We start from the raw sequence: 17,465 nt of genomic DNA on the forward strand, positions 1-17,465 counted from the left end.
AGGAAGTTCTAAAAAAAATAATATTATTTTGTTTTCAAGGGGTGCTAACCCTACACTACTACTTAGGCTACTACACATTTACCACACAATCTGCCACTACAGCAGCCTCCCCAGATCTGCCTGCTAGGCTACTACACATTTACAACACAATCAGCCCTGTCTAATAGCCTCCCCAGCTCTGTCTGCTAGGCTACTACACATTTAATTACCACACAATCAGCCACTAGAGCAGCCTCCCCAGATCTGCCTGCTAGGCTACTACACATTTACAACCCTCCCCAGCTCTGCCTGCTAGGCTACCACACATTTTTCCACACAGCCACTGGAACAGCCTCTCCAGCTCTGCCTGCGTGGCTACTACACATTTACCACACAATCAGCCCTGTCTAAAAGGAGCTGTTCTAATCCGCACAAGAGCCGATTGCATTGAGGAAAGTGACTTTGCTCTGTACACAAACGCCGGCCCTGTGTGTGCTCACACAGGGCCCTGGAAGCCCTAAGACAGGGTACGCTATAGCCCCAGGCTGCTAGCCAGGTTACTGGGTCAGCCGCTCGCAACTGGGGAGGCTTTGTTCCGGAGAGGGGGAGGAGGCAGGGGACTTGGTGAACCCCAGGGAGGGATGCCCATGTCTCCATGCCTGTTGTCTCTGTGCAGACATGAAAGATCTGAAATACAGGAATGTATGGGAGCGGTGGAATTGCTATCTTTGCTAAATCTGGGCGACAATGGAAATAATACACAAAAATATGGCCAAAACACCAAATAATACATTTAAATGTGTAATTATCTGACATTATGTAAAAGGCACAGTAGATTAACATGCTTATACGTGTCTTTCTGTGGAGCAATGCTAAGTGTGCGCAATTTAACTGTGCTTTAATCACTGTATAGGATTTGGTGAATATATCTTGGTTGGCACATTACATATTCAAATTGCTTTGAGGAATTCAAGCATAGGCTCCTCCCTCTCCGACAAATAGTCCCCGAGCTGGAACGATTGGGCATTAATGAGGTAGCTGCAGCCATTGGTGGGGGAGAGCAGATGAAGCCGTTAGTGGGGGGAGGATGTTGGTGAACATGGCAGTCTGGTGTACAACAGACTGAGGGGATAACCAGTCGCTGTGTCTCCACAGACAGCACATATTCGCCTGCTTATTCTTATCCTGCATTTTGCACCATGGCCCTTTCTCCTTGTCCAGGTTTGGAGGAGCTCACCCTCTTCCTTTAAAACAGCATGGGAGGGGGGGCGTCAGGGTAGTGTCGCACTCGCATACCACCGCGGAGACCCGGGTTCAATTCCCGGTAGCGGCACCTCCGGCTTGGTCAGACGTTACCTACAGACACAATTGGCCGTGTCTGTGGGTGGGAAGCCGGTTGTGGTATGAGTCCTGGTTGCTGCACCAGCACCCATTGCTCTTTCCAGATCGGCAGAGGGCGTGGAGCAACGGCCGGGGGCAACAGGGGGAATTGGCCAAGTACAATTGGGCAGAAAATGGGAGAAAAGCACGGGATTCAAGAGGTCATGTGTCGTGTGCGGCGAGGCTTGTGTCCGCTGACAATTGGCAGATGTGGAGCTCCGTTACAAAAGGCAACGGCTGCTCCCTGTGATCTGGGCTCATGCTGGCTCATGTCACAGTTCGTGCGAGGGGGCATCTCCAGGGCCACAAAACCAGTGGAATTCTTCAAACTGCTGTCCTGGCGCCACTCCAGGGCTGCTATCAAGAAATAGCACGCAGAGGTTTTTTCGGCTGCTTTTCTCTCTGACCCTGTGGCATTTTGCCCCTGCTACTGTCAATCGTCTGCCAAGCTTGTAATCATGCAATGGAAGCCAATGGCCCTCAGATTCCTTTGAAACCAGTGTTCAAGGGAGTTGTTGAAACGTAGCTCATATAACAGCAACACTAAAAAGCGTTTTGCTTTCAAATGGAGCTAACTTGATGCAGACAGCTCCTGATAGGACACGCCTCTACTTCTTACTTGTCCAACTTAAGGTCTTCAAAATCGGAGGGCATTGGAGGAGATGGAAATGAAGAAGCTTGAACAAGAACTGTTTTTGGAGCGGTGAAAAAGAAAAGAAAACTCACAGTCACAATGGTGCAAGTTGAAAGTGGAGACGGTGGTGCAACTGTGAAGAAATGAGAGCAGAAAAGAGAAATTATTTTCCCAGTCCATAAAAGGTTGCCGTTAATAAAAACTAGATTGAAATAATGTGCAGGGATTGAGGAATATATTCAGTACTGCTCTCTGGGTTCCCATGGCCGTGGAATTTCACATCCGAGTGCTTCTTTTCCTTTCGGCTGGCAGTGCAGCCTCCATACCGTTATCTGAATACCCGTTTTGAAAATAAGAATACATAAATAAAATCTTGTACTCTTCTTTCTTCGATCCGCGCTGAAGGCCACTTATTGATTAGGAAGTGTTTCTCCCACTCAACCGCACTCCTGCTCACTATTTAAAAGGCCATGTATTTCTTGATATTGGAATTGGACTAGATTTCCCCACTTGTGCTTGTGTGTGTGTGTGTGTGTACTGACTAAACACTTTATCCCACTTTGATTGCATTGCTAAGTTGAGACATGTCTTTTGAGTCGTTCAATAGTTGCCATGTCCCGTTGAATAGAGGTGTTGTGAGTGAATCACTTTGTCTCTTTGTGGCTGATATTACATTACATTGTATCCGCGTGTCAGGTGTCATTTCCTCTCCCATTCATGCATGGCGTTGCCCCAGCAGCAATTGAGAGGATCTTTTTGGTTGATGGCCTTGTCTGTATTGATGTGCACAGCTGCCATGTAAAAGGCAGTGGTGGTGGTGGTGGTGGTGCTGAGACGGGGGGGAATGTAGCAGCCCTCTCAGAGATATTCTCATGACGAGTGTGTGTGAACTGAAGGCTTTACTTCCCCCTGGGCTCCCTCCCTGCCTGCCTGCCCTCTTGATTATTGCGCCTGTTCACCCCGTGCCTCGGCTGAATCGTGCGTTCCTTTATCGCAAAAGAACTGGGACGTGGCGGCTAAATGACGTCACATCCGTTGTGTTAGCGTTCCATTTGCAGAAAAGTTGAGCTGGGAAGTTCACTGTTCACTGGTCAGATCCACTCGCTAGCCAGGCTAGCCATTGTTAGCAATAACAGTTGATATAACAAGGCATTTCGTGGCATTTTGCGCATACAAACACTGCAGCCTCGTGTCCACACAGATAGAAGGAGGCCGTGCTGTGTGTACAGCTGATTTAACGAGACACAAACAAGACAGAAGTGCTAAATAGCATTTATACGATTATAACTACTGTTGTTGCGCGGATCAGCCATCTTGGATTTTTTTTACGTCGGGGCTGCTGAGGCTCCTACGAGTTTGGAATGGGAAATACCAGCTCTAGTGATGTCACGTCCCAGCTCATGAACTTTGAACCGGTAAGATTACCAGTTCCCAGTTATAAAGGAATGCACGAGAAGCCTTGGGAGGCATCATGGGCCTCTATCTCACACTCGGCTGCTCAGGTCTGGCTCTAAACCCACCACGGCCCACCACCACCACCACCACAGCACTTAGCCTCCTCCTGCTCACACTATAAGCTTTTGCAGTGTGTGTGTGTGTATGTGTGTGTGTATATGTGTGTGCACACATACGCACCCCTTTTCTGTAAGCTAATTAGAATAACAATAAGAGGAATGTGCTCTGAGAGCCGTCCTCTCCCAGCGGCTCAGCAGCAGCAGTGAGGGGGAAGAGTTGTCCCACGTGTGTCTGAAAGGGCACACGTCGCTCCATTCATCCAGATGTGTTAAGCCAGGCAAACGTCCCTGTCTGCCCTTCTCCTCCTCTGAGACCCTACTGTCTTCCTGTAAGCCGCAGGGTTTTTACATGGCATATCTCCGGGACAAGTCTCATGAGATGCTGCAGTTAAGGACTTTCCTTTAGCGAGCTCCTCTGTCTTTATCGTATTCCATATAGCTTCCAACAAGGGATTATGGCGTCATTGTGACTGCGGGGCAGTTAAAATTTTGTTCCCCCCCCTTTCTTTTTTTCCTAAAGATCAGAAAAATTCATTTTCTCCAATCTGGGAAGGGGTGTAACAATACTGAAAAGAATAAAATAAGTCAAATAAATTAAAACATTTATCTGGCATTGCCACTTTGTTGCTGTGTCGAAAACGTACCAAACTGTGACACCACTGTGTCGCAACGGAAGTGAAACGTGAATTTTGTGAAGCGTTACTAGTACAGCCCTACTGGGGAGGCAGTGTGGCCTAAAGGCGACAGAATAGCAACGACAAAGTCCAACTTGCCCGAATTAGAAACGGTTGAACGTGGCGCCACATAAAAAAAACGTGTGCACTGTCATTGCGGCTTCATGTCGTTTGTTTATTTACACTCCTTGCCAGTGGGGGAGCATGAAGATTAAAGAGGTAACCGTAACCCAGGGAAACCGGAAATAGCAGTGACAAAAACTCGGAGCTGAATCAACAACAATGGCTGTGATGAAAGAGCGGTAAAGATGTCTGAGGGAATAAATGTGGGGATTTGGAAAGCGTTTGATGGGTCATAAAGGAGCACAGCACATATCCGCTAACGCTAAGCTCAGCAAGAGGAGCCTGTTGAAGAGTTGGCCAGGAGACATCTGCACGGAGCTGCATGTAAACAAAGGCACTGAACCGCTAAAAGGAAGTGGAGACGCTTTTCGACAAGGCAACACAACCAATCGTGTGATATTTTACACACAATTGCAGACGGGCGGGCAGTGGGGGGCTGGTGTGTGTAATGAATTTGACTAGATCAGCCAGTGGAGGCCGAAGCCAAGAATACCAGAGATGCAAAAACGTATAGGGAGTGCAAAAGGTGACAGATACCAGGGCAGATATGAAACCACTCAGAAATCCTCCTATTTTGGGATCAAAACGGTGACTGTCACCTCGCCAAGTTGAAAAGTAAGATTGCTTGTTTATAATATTCTCACGAAAGTTAGTCAATACCTGAGACTATAGACATACAATACTATACTATACTATACAATAGCCTTTTCTAGTAAAATTGTCTTGAACCATCAAGATATTAAAATATATAGGTGATAATAAGGAAGTTATCATTTACCTGTGATAAATGTTACTATTATCTTCCTGTGCAAAGCTTTAGATTATCAATCATTTAAGGAGTATAAATAAATGAATAAATGAATAAATGAATAAATAAATAAATAAAAAGAAGCAGGGCTGGAATAAGGAAAAGCTTTATCCGGTGGCGGTGCCTGATTACCTCAAACATGATTTTTTCCTGGATTTAAAATGTAGCACAACAGGATGTGAGCAACACTGGCCCTGCAAATAAACACAGTGACAGAAACATGGCCAGGGAGCAGTGTTTTTGCGTACACCATTGCTACTGTAGGTTTCTGTAAAGCCTAAACCTGAGAGCTTGAGAGCAGCACCAGAGAGCTATAATTGTTTAACCTAAAAGAGATTTAACCAGTTTATGTAACTCTTTGTAGTACCGTATTTGTGATTGAAGATATACGGATTATATGCTGTGCAAAAAGGACACTGATGAACTCTGTTCTGTGGTCACTGATTATACTAGTGTGTGTGTGTGTGTGTGTGGGGGGGGGGGGGGGGGGGGGTGGTGTTCATATAAAAATTAGGATTATATCATTTCTGGTTCTGCTAGTCATGTTATTATGAATTATTATAGCAAAATCGTGGCATCTGGTAGATGATTCCTATTCTCCAAGGTAAAATACATCTATACAAATATGAAATACAGACTTTGAAGGTCCTTGAAAATGATTTTACCCATTATAACGCACTAGCAGTAACAATCACAATGGAGATATAACTAAACTATAACGGTAATAAAAAATGTACCGCCTTCAAAAGTTTGAAAAATACCGTCTATTGTATTGGATGGATCATGTCAACAATAACAACATCATGATCACATTGAATTGGAACTGCAAGAATAGTAATCACATCAAAAGTCCCTGAATTTCCTCACCGAAGTTGCACATTGTCTGTTTGACAGTTTGTTGATTACCAGGGCTTATCACTTCTCGAGTCTTAAATTACACCTCACATCTTGGAGTACGTCTTGGATTTTCCCTTGTTCCTCTGAGTTTCCCTGCAAGTGAATCAGGTTTGGACATACTTTCCAATGCACAATCTGTGAATTGTTAAAGGATTACCTGCTTGCGTGGAGAAAAAAGTCCAGTAATGGGTGTATTAGTACATCGCTCCAAGTAGTTCGGGATTGCAGCTAGGAACCAACGAGAAACACACATATCGGTTTCCGTGCATGCGAGTTATAACACTGACGAGATCATCTCCTGACTTCCAAACACTTTCACTATTTTATGCAAGTGGGGGAAGGCTGGTAGTAGAAAGGTGTGTGCACAGAAAAGCATCGTCTGTGATGTTTCTTTGCACCTGTAGATTTACCCGTTCATTTTGGATGTATTTTTCAATTCACCAATCGAGTTGACAGAAAGCAGGGGATTATGCTATTATGTTATCATCTGCCTTTTTGCCAGCGTAATTGGTGGCCTTTAGAAAAGATGGCCAGCAGTGTTGTTGTCAGAGAAGGAGGCACTTAGGGCCGCGTGAGGAGGATGGGGGGAGGTGAGGTGAGGAGATGTGTTGTGTTTGTTGAGCTTGACAGATTAGCCGCAGCAGCTTCTTGGAAAAGATTGATTTTGTTTGGCATAAGAGGCAGTACCTTGGGGGGGGGTGGTGCTCGGCAATTGCCCATCCCCATATTCCCACACTGCTCCCGTCACTCCCCACCCCCTTCCTTTGCTTTCCTGTCTCTCTACCAACCCCCCTCCACGAAACAGACACAGGAAGCTGCAGGTCCAGGCTCTCTGTCTGCCAGCATGATTTAGAGAAGACCTTGATGTCACGCATTGTGTTTTCAACCAGTGAGTCACCATGGAATCATAGTTCATCACACTGCAAATAGCTCGGTCGGGGGAGAGAGTATAGGGCAGTTAACTAATTTGACCCAGCGTTTCTCTCAGCCGTCGTTTGCCTACTAGCATCTCCTACCTTTGCTCGCCTGCACGTGTGAGATGTTGCGTTCCGCTCCACTGACACTTGCACGCTTTTTTATTGTCTGACCCAATGGCTCGACTTGTGGAAGCCATTAGAGGAACCATGGTAACAATCGCTTTCACCCATGGCCGACGTTTGTGTTCATGCTTTGCACTTACATGCAGAACACCGTCTAAATAGAGCTAGATTCATATAGGAACAAACACATTGGCCCCCAGCCGTGGCCCGTGATCCACCCCCCTCTCTTCACCGCTGAGTCGCTTAGCAATGTTTAGCACATTCCACAGGGAGGACTATGTAGGACTACCCATCATGCACACAGGCTCTACTGGGGGGAGAATCCCCCCCTTTCAACCCCCAGTGTCCCCCTTTACCCCCCGACAACACACACGGCCACACGGCCCTGCTGTGTGCGTGAAGAATCCAGGCGGGCCCGACAGGCCACAGCACTGTGACAGGCCACAGCACTGTGGCCTGTCACAGTGCTGTGGCTCTGTGGGGGAAGAAGAAGCTATAGAACAAAAGATGGGTAGCTCTCAGAGCAGCCGTGGCTGAGCAGGCTCATATGAGAAGACAATGGTAACTAGTGTCAGTAGTACAGGACAGGGGGCAGGAGGAGGCAGAGAGACTTGGGGAGTAAATCACATATCCAGGCGCCTGCCTGCTCCTGCATCACGGTGCTGCCACGCCAAAATACCAGAGCCGGGAGCCTTGCCTTCTTCTCTCCTTTGGAAAGGAGAGAGAGAAACCGTCCTCTCTCATCTCTCCCTGCAGATGTTTGGCTTCCAGCGGGCAGAAAGACGAAAGGAGAGAGCCGGTCTCCTTTTGGTGAAACTATTTTCTCGTCCCTCACTAAACACCCCCATCAAAGATGAGTATAGTCTTTACGTGCTCTGGGAGTTAAAGATGGAGGTTTGCGTGGACACCGCCGCCGATGACGCCCCTTTGTCCTTGTTCAACTGCAGAGCCCCCTGCCAAGTTTCTCCGTTCCAGTCCAGTTCACACCTTACAACAGGCTGAAAGTATTTGACATCTCCAAACACACACAGGGCCCGGAGGAGCACATGTGGCAGTGCTGGGGCCACAGAGGCACTTATTGTACCATCCTGTACACTCCATGGGGGGGGGGGGGGGCTGCTGCACAGAACAGACTAGGTGCTAAGGATTGCCATTCTGATGCCATTTTTTGGCTGCTACCATAACTATCCCACAGCTAAGCTTTAGTCATATCACAACAGTGGGCAACATTACTACACGTCTGTGCTGCACACCGGCTCTCACTGCTGTGGGTGTGTGTGTGTGTGTGTGTGTGTGTGTGTGTGTGTGTGTGTGTGTGTGTGTGTGTGTGTGTGTGTGTATGTGCGCATGTGCGTGTGTGTTTGGGTGTGTGTGTTTTCTGGAGGCAGTTCGCTACTCGCTATGTTGACATGTAAACCAAGATGTTCGTCTTCATCTGATCATAAAACAATTTTATTACACTGACATCCTCTGATTCATAATATCCCATTATGCCTTCAGTCTGATGAATGAATCATTAAAGGACTTGCAGTTCTACAATCATAATTAGAATACTAGACTAGACTATAAGCATTTTAATGAATTCTTCCTGGTTCAGAGTCAGACAAATAACACCGGGTGAGCTGTCATGGTGGTCATGCGTGTATCCGGCCCCTCTGCAGCGCGCAGCCTGGCGGGGTCACACTGCCTGTGTGGCCTACCTGATCACCCAGGGAGCCCAGGAAGACTTAGCTGATGATTTTAACTACACGCCTCTCAAGGTTGTCCATGGACACCTGGACTGTGTCCGGATCCTCCTGGAACCACAACAGAAGAACACTCATTCAAACCCTGCTGTGTTCAATTCCCTTCACTTTGTTGCCTGTTTCTGTTTCTTCATTGTATGGATGACATCTAGCACAGAGTTTGACTACTAATAGTTTCTTTTGGGCGAGGCCATGGTGTAGATGTTTGACCTCACATGCTGCGCACTTGCACGCACACACACACGCACGCACACACGCACGCACGCACGCACGCACGCACGCACGCACGCACACACACACACACACACACACACACACACACACACACACACACACACACACACACACACACACACACAGACAGCCTGGGGCCATGGCCTGGGACGCTTCACACTGGGACCTTATGAGTCAGCGGCTCTGTGTGTAACTACACCACCTCCTTGACTGACAGTCCATGATGACTAACCTGTCTGTGGGTGGTGTCACTGACCTGTCTGTGGGTGGTGTCACTAACCTGTCTGTGGGTGGTGTCACTAACCTGTCTGTGGGTGGTGTCACTAACCTGTCTGTGGGTGGTGTCACTAACCTGTCTGGGTGGTGTCACTGACCTGTCTGGGTGGTGTCACTAACCTGTCTGTGGGTGGTGTCACTAACCTGTCTGTGGGTGGTGTCACTAACCTGTCTGTGGGTGGTGTCACTAACCTGTCTGTGGGTGGTGTCACTAACCTGTCTGTGGGTGGTGTCACTAACCTGTCTGTGGGTGGTGTCACTAACCTGTCTGTGGGTGTCACTAACCTGTCTGGGTGGTGTCACTGACCTGTCTGGGTGGTGTCACTAACCTGTCTGTGGGTGGTGTCACTAACCTGTCTGGGTGGTGTCACTGACCTGTCTGGGTGGTGTCACTGACCTGTCTGTGGGTGGTGTCACTGACCTGTCTGTGGGTGGTGTCACTAACCTGTCCTGTGGGTGGTGTCACTAACCTGTCTGTGGGTGTCACTGACCTGTCTGTGGGTGGTGTCACTGACCTGTCTGTGGGTGGTGTCACTGACCTGTCTGTGGGTGGTGTCACTGACCTGTCTGTGGGTGGTGTCACTGACCTGTCTGTGGGTGGTGTCACTGACCTGTCTGTGGGTGGTGTCACTGACCTGTCTGTGGGTGGTGTCACTGACCTGTCTGTGGGTGGTGTCACTGACCTGTCTGGGTGGTGTCACTTAAGACTCACACTGGACTTCAGCTTGGATGGGATGGTGACTAAGGCGCGTTGCATGAATTTGATCTTTCTGCAGTCATTACTGGTCACAAATTTACACCCTGAAATGCCATTTACATCTCAAAATGCAGAAGCTTAATGGTTTGTGAACTGGCATGATAATAACTCTTCTACTAAGGGGCAGATAGCAGTTTTGGACATTCCTCCGTGGCTCAGGTTGAGTGTTTAGTCAGTGCTCTTAAGCTGTTTTCATACTGCGCTCTGTGACGCCTCTGTGATCCCGAGGGGATAGAGTAGACTCTGCTTTAGGAGGCAGGAGCTGGGAACTAATGGGTTAAATGACATATGGTTATGAAGCTGTGAATAAAATGGGGGCGACCTCTGAACAGTCTGACCTGGTTGACATTGATTAGAATTAGAATGTGAAGTGTGCACAGTGGCATGGGGGGGGGGGGGGGGGGGCTCGCCCCGCCGGCAGTGTGGGGGAGAGGGGGTGCTGTGGGGGAGAGGGGATGCTGTGGGGGAGAGGGGATGCTGTGGGGGAGAGGGGGCACTGTGGGGGAGAGGGGGTGCTGTGGCACAGTGGGGGAGAGGGGGTGCTGTGGCACAGTGGGGGAGAGGGGGCACAGTGGGGGAGAGGGGGTGCTGTGGCACTGTGGGGGAGAGGGGGTGCAGTGGGGGAGAGGGGGTGCTGTGGCACTGTGGGGGAGAGGGGGCACAGTGGGGGAGAGGGGGTGCTGTGGCACTGTGGGGGAGAGGGGGTGCAGTGGGGGAGAGGGGGTGCTGTGGCACTGTGGGGGAGAGGGGGCACAGTGGGGGAGAGGGGGTGGTGTGGGGGAGAGGGGGCACAGTGGGGGAGAGGGGGTGCTGTGGCACTGTGGGGGAGAGGGGGCACAGTGGGGGAGAGGGGGTGCTGTGGCACTGTGGGGGAGAGGGGGTGCTGTGGCACAGTGGGGGAGAGGGGGTGCTGTGGGGGAGAGGGGGTGCTGTGGCACAGTGGGGGAGAGGGGGTGCTGTGGCACTGTGGGGGAGAGGGGGCACAGTGGGGGAGAGGGGGTGCTGTGGCACTGTGGGGGAGAGGGGGCACAGTGGGGGAGAGGGGGTGCTGTGGCACAGTGGGGGAGAGGGGGTGCTGTGGCACTGTGGGGGAGAGGGGGTGCTGTGGGGGAGAGGGGGTGCTGTGGCACAGTGGGGGAGAGGGGGTGCTGTGGCACTGTGGGGGCGAGGGGGTGCTGTGGGGGAGAGGGGGTGCTGTGGGGGAGAGGGGGTGCTGTGGGGGAGAGGGGGTGCTGTGGCACAGTGGGGGAGAGGGGGTGCTGTGGCACTGTGGGGGAGAGGGGGCACAGTGGGGGAGAGGGGGTGCTGTGGCACTGTGGGGGAGAGGGGGCACAGTGGGGGAGAGGGGGTGCTGTGGCACTGTGGGGGAGAGGGGGTGAATCGGTTGTTACCACGATGGCAAAACTCAAACTGTAAATCACGGTTGGGTTGCTCTCTGAAGACAGCTTTTGTTTAGAGACGTTCTCATTTTTAGGACCCAAATTGTTCTTCATTGCAATTTCGCATGCTGACCTCCATCTGTCTCTTTTTATGACTTGTTGCTTGTAATTTTGGTCAAGGCAGCGACCACTTTAGACAGCGTGTTGAAGTCCTGAGGACACGGCTCGTCTGCTGCTCACTTTGATGCTTTTTTGGTTGATCGTAGTTAATTAGCGTAAAACCCCAAAGCAGACATTTGTGGCATTCTGCCTTACCGGCTCATGCGAGTGGCTGGACATAAATAGGTCAGAATTAATGGTCAGTTGTGTGTCTCGAGTGTCCGTGTGGCGTTGTGGGGGCGTGGCGTGGTGGTGGTGGGGGGGGGGGGGGGGGGGGGGGGGGGCGCATTGCGTTTTGTGTTGAGATGGGTGGGCTGAGGCTGCAGGCTGATGGGGGTAGGGTGAAGCCCGGAGGCTGATGGGGGTTGGGTGAATGGCATGCGTTGGGTTTTAGGAGAGGAGAGGAGGAGGGGTGTTGAAAGAGGAGCTGTTCATTGGCTCCACGCTGCAAAAAGCGCTTATGATGGCTGTGCTGCATGACTGGGCATTTGTGACAGCTAGGACTCCTAGTAGGAGTCCAGCCTGCCACATCTGCCAGGGGGCACTGCGCTCTCTGCCAGTCTGCCCACAATCAATCACTTACAGCTGATTACTAAACACACGATCCATCACTTACAGCTGATTACTAAACACAGTAATACACACGAGTCAGATTGTATCCGTGCTGTAGATATGGTAAAGCTGTTACACAGTACTACAAATGAGAATCAGAAGCAGAAACACTTTATTTGCCAAATGCATCACAGGGATGCACAGGAATTAATTCTGGCGTAACAGCTCAACTCAACAAGATTAAAAAAAAACACACAGACAGGACAATCAAGACATACTCAGAACATGAAAGAACCCGTACATAGTCAAAGTGATAAGAAAGATAATTTTTGAATGAAAGATACGCAGCTACGCAGGGGGGTGGTGGTGTCATAACTTTCTAATGTGATTTGACTTATTGAGAAGAGAAACAGCCCTTGGGGAAAAAGCTGTGTGGTCCTGGTTTTGATGGCACAGAACCCGCCTTGAGGGGCGTTTTTTTTGAAGGGATGGTTTCCAGGTTGAGAGGGGTCAGTGGCGATCCTCCCTGCCTGCTTCCTGACCCTGCCATCATACAGCTCACTCATTGACAGTCGCTGTTGTTGTCCTGTCAGCTTCTCTGCTGTGCACACACGATCCACTGCAAGAGCAGAGACGGAGCCGAACCGCACAGAGATGGATGAAGAGAGAATGCTTTCAGTGGTGGCTCTATAGAACTGGGTCAGGACCGGACGGGAGACGTCAAGCAGGGGTGAATGTGGGTTGAAAGCGATTTCCGGAAGTGATCATTTCAACTGTTTTAAGTGGGTTGAGCTCCAGGTTGTTTTCAGAGCACCACTCGGCCAGGTTGGACCCCCGTTGGCCTGTAGCCAGCCTCGTCGTTGTCCTTGATGAGGACCACCACGGTCGTGTCGACGTCCACATATTGATCAACCTGGTGGCAGGGTTTGTGGAGATGCAGTCGTTGGTGTACAGCGGGTAGAGAGGAAGGATGGAAGCACACATCCTTGAGGTGCTCCTATGTTGGTGACACAGGGGGTCAGACAGGTGGGCGCCCGGCCGCACATGTTGTGTCCTGTTGGTGAGGAAGTCAGTGATCCACTGGCTGATGGAGGGGTCCACACCCAAGAGTCAGACTGTATCTGTGCTGTAAATATGGTAAAGCTGTACACAGTACTACACATGAGTCAGACTGTATCTGTGCTGTAAATATGGTAAAGCTGTACACAGTACTACACATGAGTCAGACTGTATCTGTGCTGTAAATATGCTAAAGCTGTACACAGTACTACACATGAGTCAGACTGTATGCATGCTGTAAATATGCTAAAGCTGTACACAGTACATTACATTACATACATTACGTCATTTAGCAGACGCTTTTATCCAAAGCGACTTACAATAACACATTTTTGTCAGCAATAGAGCAATCAACTATGGAGCACAGTCTATTGACAACTACAACTTCTGAAGGAACAGTGGTACAAGTTTAGGTTAGTAGTTTTTTTTTTTTTTTTTGGAAAGAGAAGTTAGATCAAGAAGCGCCCAGATGGAGCCTGAAAAGCTGTGTCTTTATTTTTTTTCCAAAAGATCGGCAGTGATTCAGCTGTCCTGGCCGAAGGTGGAAGCTCGTTCCACCATTGAGGTGCCAGGGACGAGAAGAGTCGAGATCGGGATGAGCGACTTTTGAGCCCCCGTAGCGAAGGAGGGTACCACACATGAGTCAGACTGTATCTGTGCTAAAGCTGTACACAGTACCACACATGAGTCAGACTGTATCTGTGCTAAAGCTGTACACAGTACCACACATGAGTCAGACTGTATCTGTGCTAAAGCTGTACACAGTACCACACATGAGTCAGACTGTATCCGTGGTAAAGCTGTACACAGTACTACACATGAGTCAGACTGTATCTGTGCTAAAGCTGTACACAGTACCACACATGAGTCAGACTGTATCCGTGGTAAAGCTGTACACAGTACCACACATGAGTCAGACTGTATCCGTGGTAAAGCTGTACACAGTACTACACATGAGTCAGACTGTATCCGTGGTAAAGCTGTACACAGTACCACACATGAGTCAGACTGTATATGTGGTAAAGCTGTACACAGTACCACACATGAGTCAGACTGTATCCGTGGTAAAGCTGTACACAGTACTACACATGAGTCAGACTGTATCTGTGGTAAAGCTGTACACAGTACCACACATGAGTCAGACTGTATCTGTGCTAAAGCTGTACACAGTACTACACATGAGTCAGACTGTATCCGTGGTAAAGCTGTACACAGTACCACACATGAGTCAGACTGTATCCGTGGTAAAGCTGTACACAGTACCACACATGAGTCAGACTGTATCTGTGCTAAAGCTGTACACAGTACTACACATGAGTCAGACTGTATCTGTGCTAAAGCTGTACACAGTACTACACATGAGTCAGACTGTATCTGTGCTAAAGCTGTACACAGTACCACACATGAGTCAGACTGTATCTGTGCTAAAGCTGTACACAGTACCACACATGAGTCAGACTGTATCTGTGGTAAAGCTGTACACAGTACTACACATGAGTCAGACTGTATCCGTGCTAAAGCTGTACACAGTACTACACATGAGTCAGACTGTATCCGTGCTAAAGCTGTACACAGTACTACACATGAGTCAGACTGTATCCGTGCTAAAGCTGTACACAGTACTACACATGAGTCAGACTGTATCCGTGCTTGGTAAGGATGGGTGATAATCATTGGGCCTCTTCTGAATCTAGGACACACTACCAGCAAAAGTACCAAACGGTTCATTTCCAGGCTGAAACACAGCTGCAGGCAATGCAAAAGAGAGCCGGCGTCCAACCCGTTTTAAAGGACATACCGTACCTGTTGGTTAATGACTTTCTGTGTTGAACTGGCCTTTCAGTGGAAGTAGGTTTTTAGGTCATTCTGGATGTAACAGGTTTCTGACAGAGACAGACAGCACCCTGCTGGCTCGTTCGTTGCTAGGGAGCCACGGACGGTACATGACAGAAGAGAGGTTATCAGCCAAGTACCAAGCCATCCACTATTGTTATGGTTTGCCTTTCAGACACGCTCCGCCCATGGCTGGCTACAGGTCATCATCTCTGACCTGGGAGGTCCCATGGAGCCTCTGTGATTGTCTTAATAATTAATTCTGGATTATTTAGGTCACATTTATTGTTTTAAATGAAAACAGAAACTAGCGACTCAAGCTTGCCCTTGTCAGTTGAAAAAATGCTCAAGTTGTTTAGTTGCTTTACTTTATCCAGTGTTTTTCCACTTTGAGATTACATTCAATCAGATTAGGCTACATCTGATCTGTGAACAGCCGTGGCCACTTCCTCTCCCCGGTGCTTTTCTTGAATTGCAAAGTGGAGGAGGGGTGCGAGAAAACACCAGAGGATCACAGAGCAACGAGAGGCAGCGACATGATGCGCGCTGCCTGGCCGTGTTTACAGCCGACTTTACCGATGATCACTTATTTCCAACCTGCAGTAACCATATCAACGCTGAGCCTCCAGGTTGTTGTGAAACCGAGTGGAAAACGAAAGTAACAGGACAGGCAAAACAAGACCAAATACCAGGGGCCGGATTCACAAAACCTTCTTAAGAAAGAAAATCTTCCCAAGTGCCATTTTTTTCTTAACTTTGGTCTTAAGAAATTAGACTGTTCCTAAGAAAATATTGAGGAATTGCACTTAAGCGCCTTCTTAGGAGCTTCCTAAATTTTCCTCTTATGTCATTTCTTAAGATATATCTTAAGAACACATTGGTGAATCCGGCCCCAGGTGTCATACTTTCATTCCATTTTCAGGGATTGTCTCCTTGACTGACTGGTTAGCGAGCGCGTTCGACTTTGGTGTGTGAGACCCGCGTTCGATTCCCCCCTACACTAAAAATAAAATGTGTTGTTGACTATGGGGAGGTAGTGTGTGATTACTACTTGAACCCGGGTTAAGTGAGTGCACGCTGGCCCTTGGCCATTGAGATTGTCCCTTAAAAACAACAACAACTTTAATTTCATTTTCATGCATGTCTATGCCAACGCAACACCTTGTTGTTGATGATGATGATCTTTGGTGCCCATTGCCCAACTCATAGACAACAGCCTGACAGACAAGCATTAGGGGAGAGTGGGGTAAGATGAGCCAGGGGCTGGATTAGTTGACCCTGCATACATGCATGTATATTCTGCAACTGTACACAGTTGTTGTCATGTGACCATAAATTCAGGAAGCACCCATCATTCATATCAGAAAATATCCCTCTTTTTCACAGGCCAATGTTGGCAGGTATGTTAAAGAGATGTACTATATTATATAACATATCACTCTTTATATCTTATATAACATCTTACAACCTATACCTTATATCTTATATAACTATTTACTCTGCACACTCATACACCACACAAACACAAAATCAGCAACACAGGCAGATACAGGCAAGAGTCTAATGACTGACACAAGTTAATAATTACCATGAGCTACAATGGAAGCTGGTGTGGCATTCACACTTACACTGCTACTAAAACACAGTAAATCTGTGCTTTTAAACTGTTCATATACATATTACAGTAGGATGGTTATTAATGGATTGTGAATGTAGCAATTTCAGAGAGAGTAAATACGGATGATTTGGTATTTAAAGATGCCTCCTTTCTTAGTCCATTGTGTTGTCTCACAGGATGGATATTAGAATATTGTGTGTATGAAAGAAATCTGATAAAGCATAGCATTGAGCTGGTAATGACTGAGAAAGATTCTGTTATAGATGACAGTGTAATAATTTCTAAAGCAGGGCGTCAGTTCTGAACTGAATTCATTTGAAGTTAGATATAGATCTTGCAACTTTAAGATATCATGGTCTCAGTCCAACCAATCGTAAAGACATCCTGCTTTTCTTAATTATGTTTTTAATAACTTCATACACATTTTTTCTTGGACAGTACGTAAAGATCCCAGCGCCATCCCCCGAAGCTCCTGGCGCACTCAGAGTCTTCTCCTTCTACCTATCCAGCGACAGCAAAGACAAACCTCAGTCCAGCTTTGACTGCATTCACCAATATGTCTCAGGGTAAGTAAGCAACACACTTTTCACCGTTTTCACAGTCAACCACAAAGGGAATGCATAGCAAGTCAGATTGAGACCCCACAGGGCTTCTCAAACAGTGGTCTCTCTCTTTGCTATTATCAGTTCCAAGTAGCCCATGTCCTCATGTGTACTGCAACAACAACAGACGGCACATTATCAGACTATATTCAAACATGCATTCAACAAGTTCTATAATCATATCCAAAGGCTGACATGCAAC

General features: G+C 48.2%; 1 protein-coding gene across 1 annotated transcript in view; it reads left to right on the plus strand.

Annotated features, from left to right (window-relative positions):
* LOC310792631 (RNA polymerase II elongation factor ELL) overlaps positions 1-17,465 on the plus strand; it is a gene marked incomplete at both ends in the record, with an annotated part of 49,456 nt that overhangs the window by 19,897 nt on the left and 12,094 nt on the right. The window contains 1 exon segment of the mRNA XM_083654349.1: positions 17,100-17,227. Coding sequence (XP_083510475.1) covers positions 17,100-17,227 — 128 coding nt within the window.

Source organism: Poromitra crassiceps (assembly GCF_964638095.1).
Source record: "Poromitra crassiceps genome assembly, chromosome: 18".
Lineage (NCBI taxonomy): Eukaryota > Metazoa > Chordata > Actinopteri > Beryciformes > Melamphaidae > Poromitra > Poromitra crassiceps.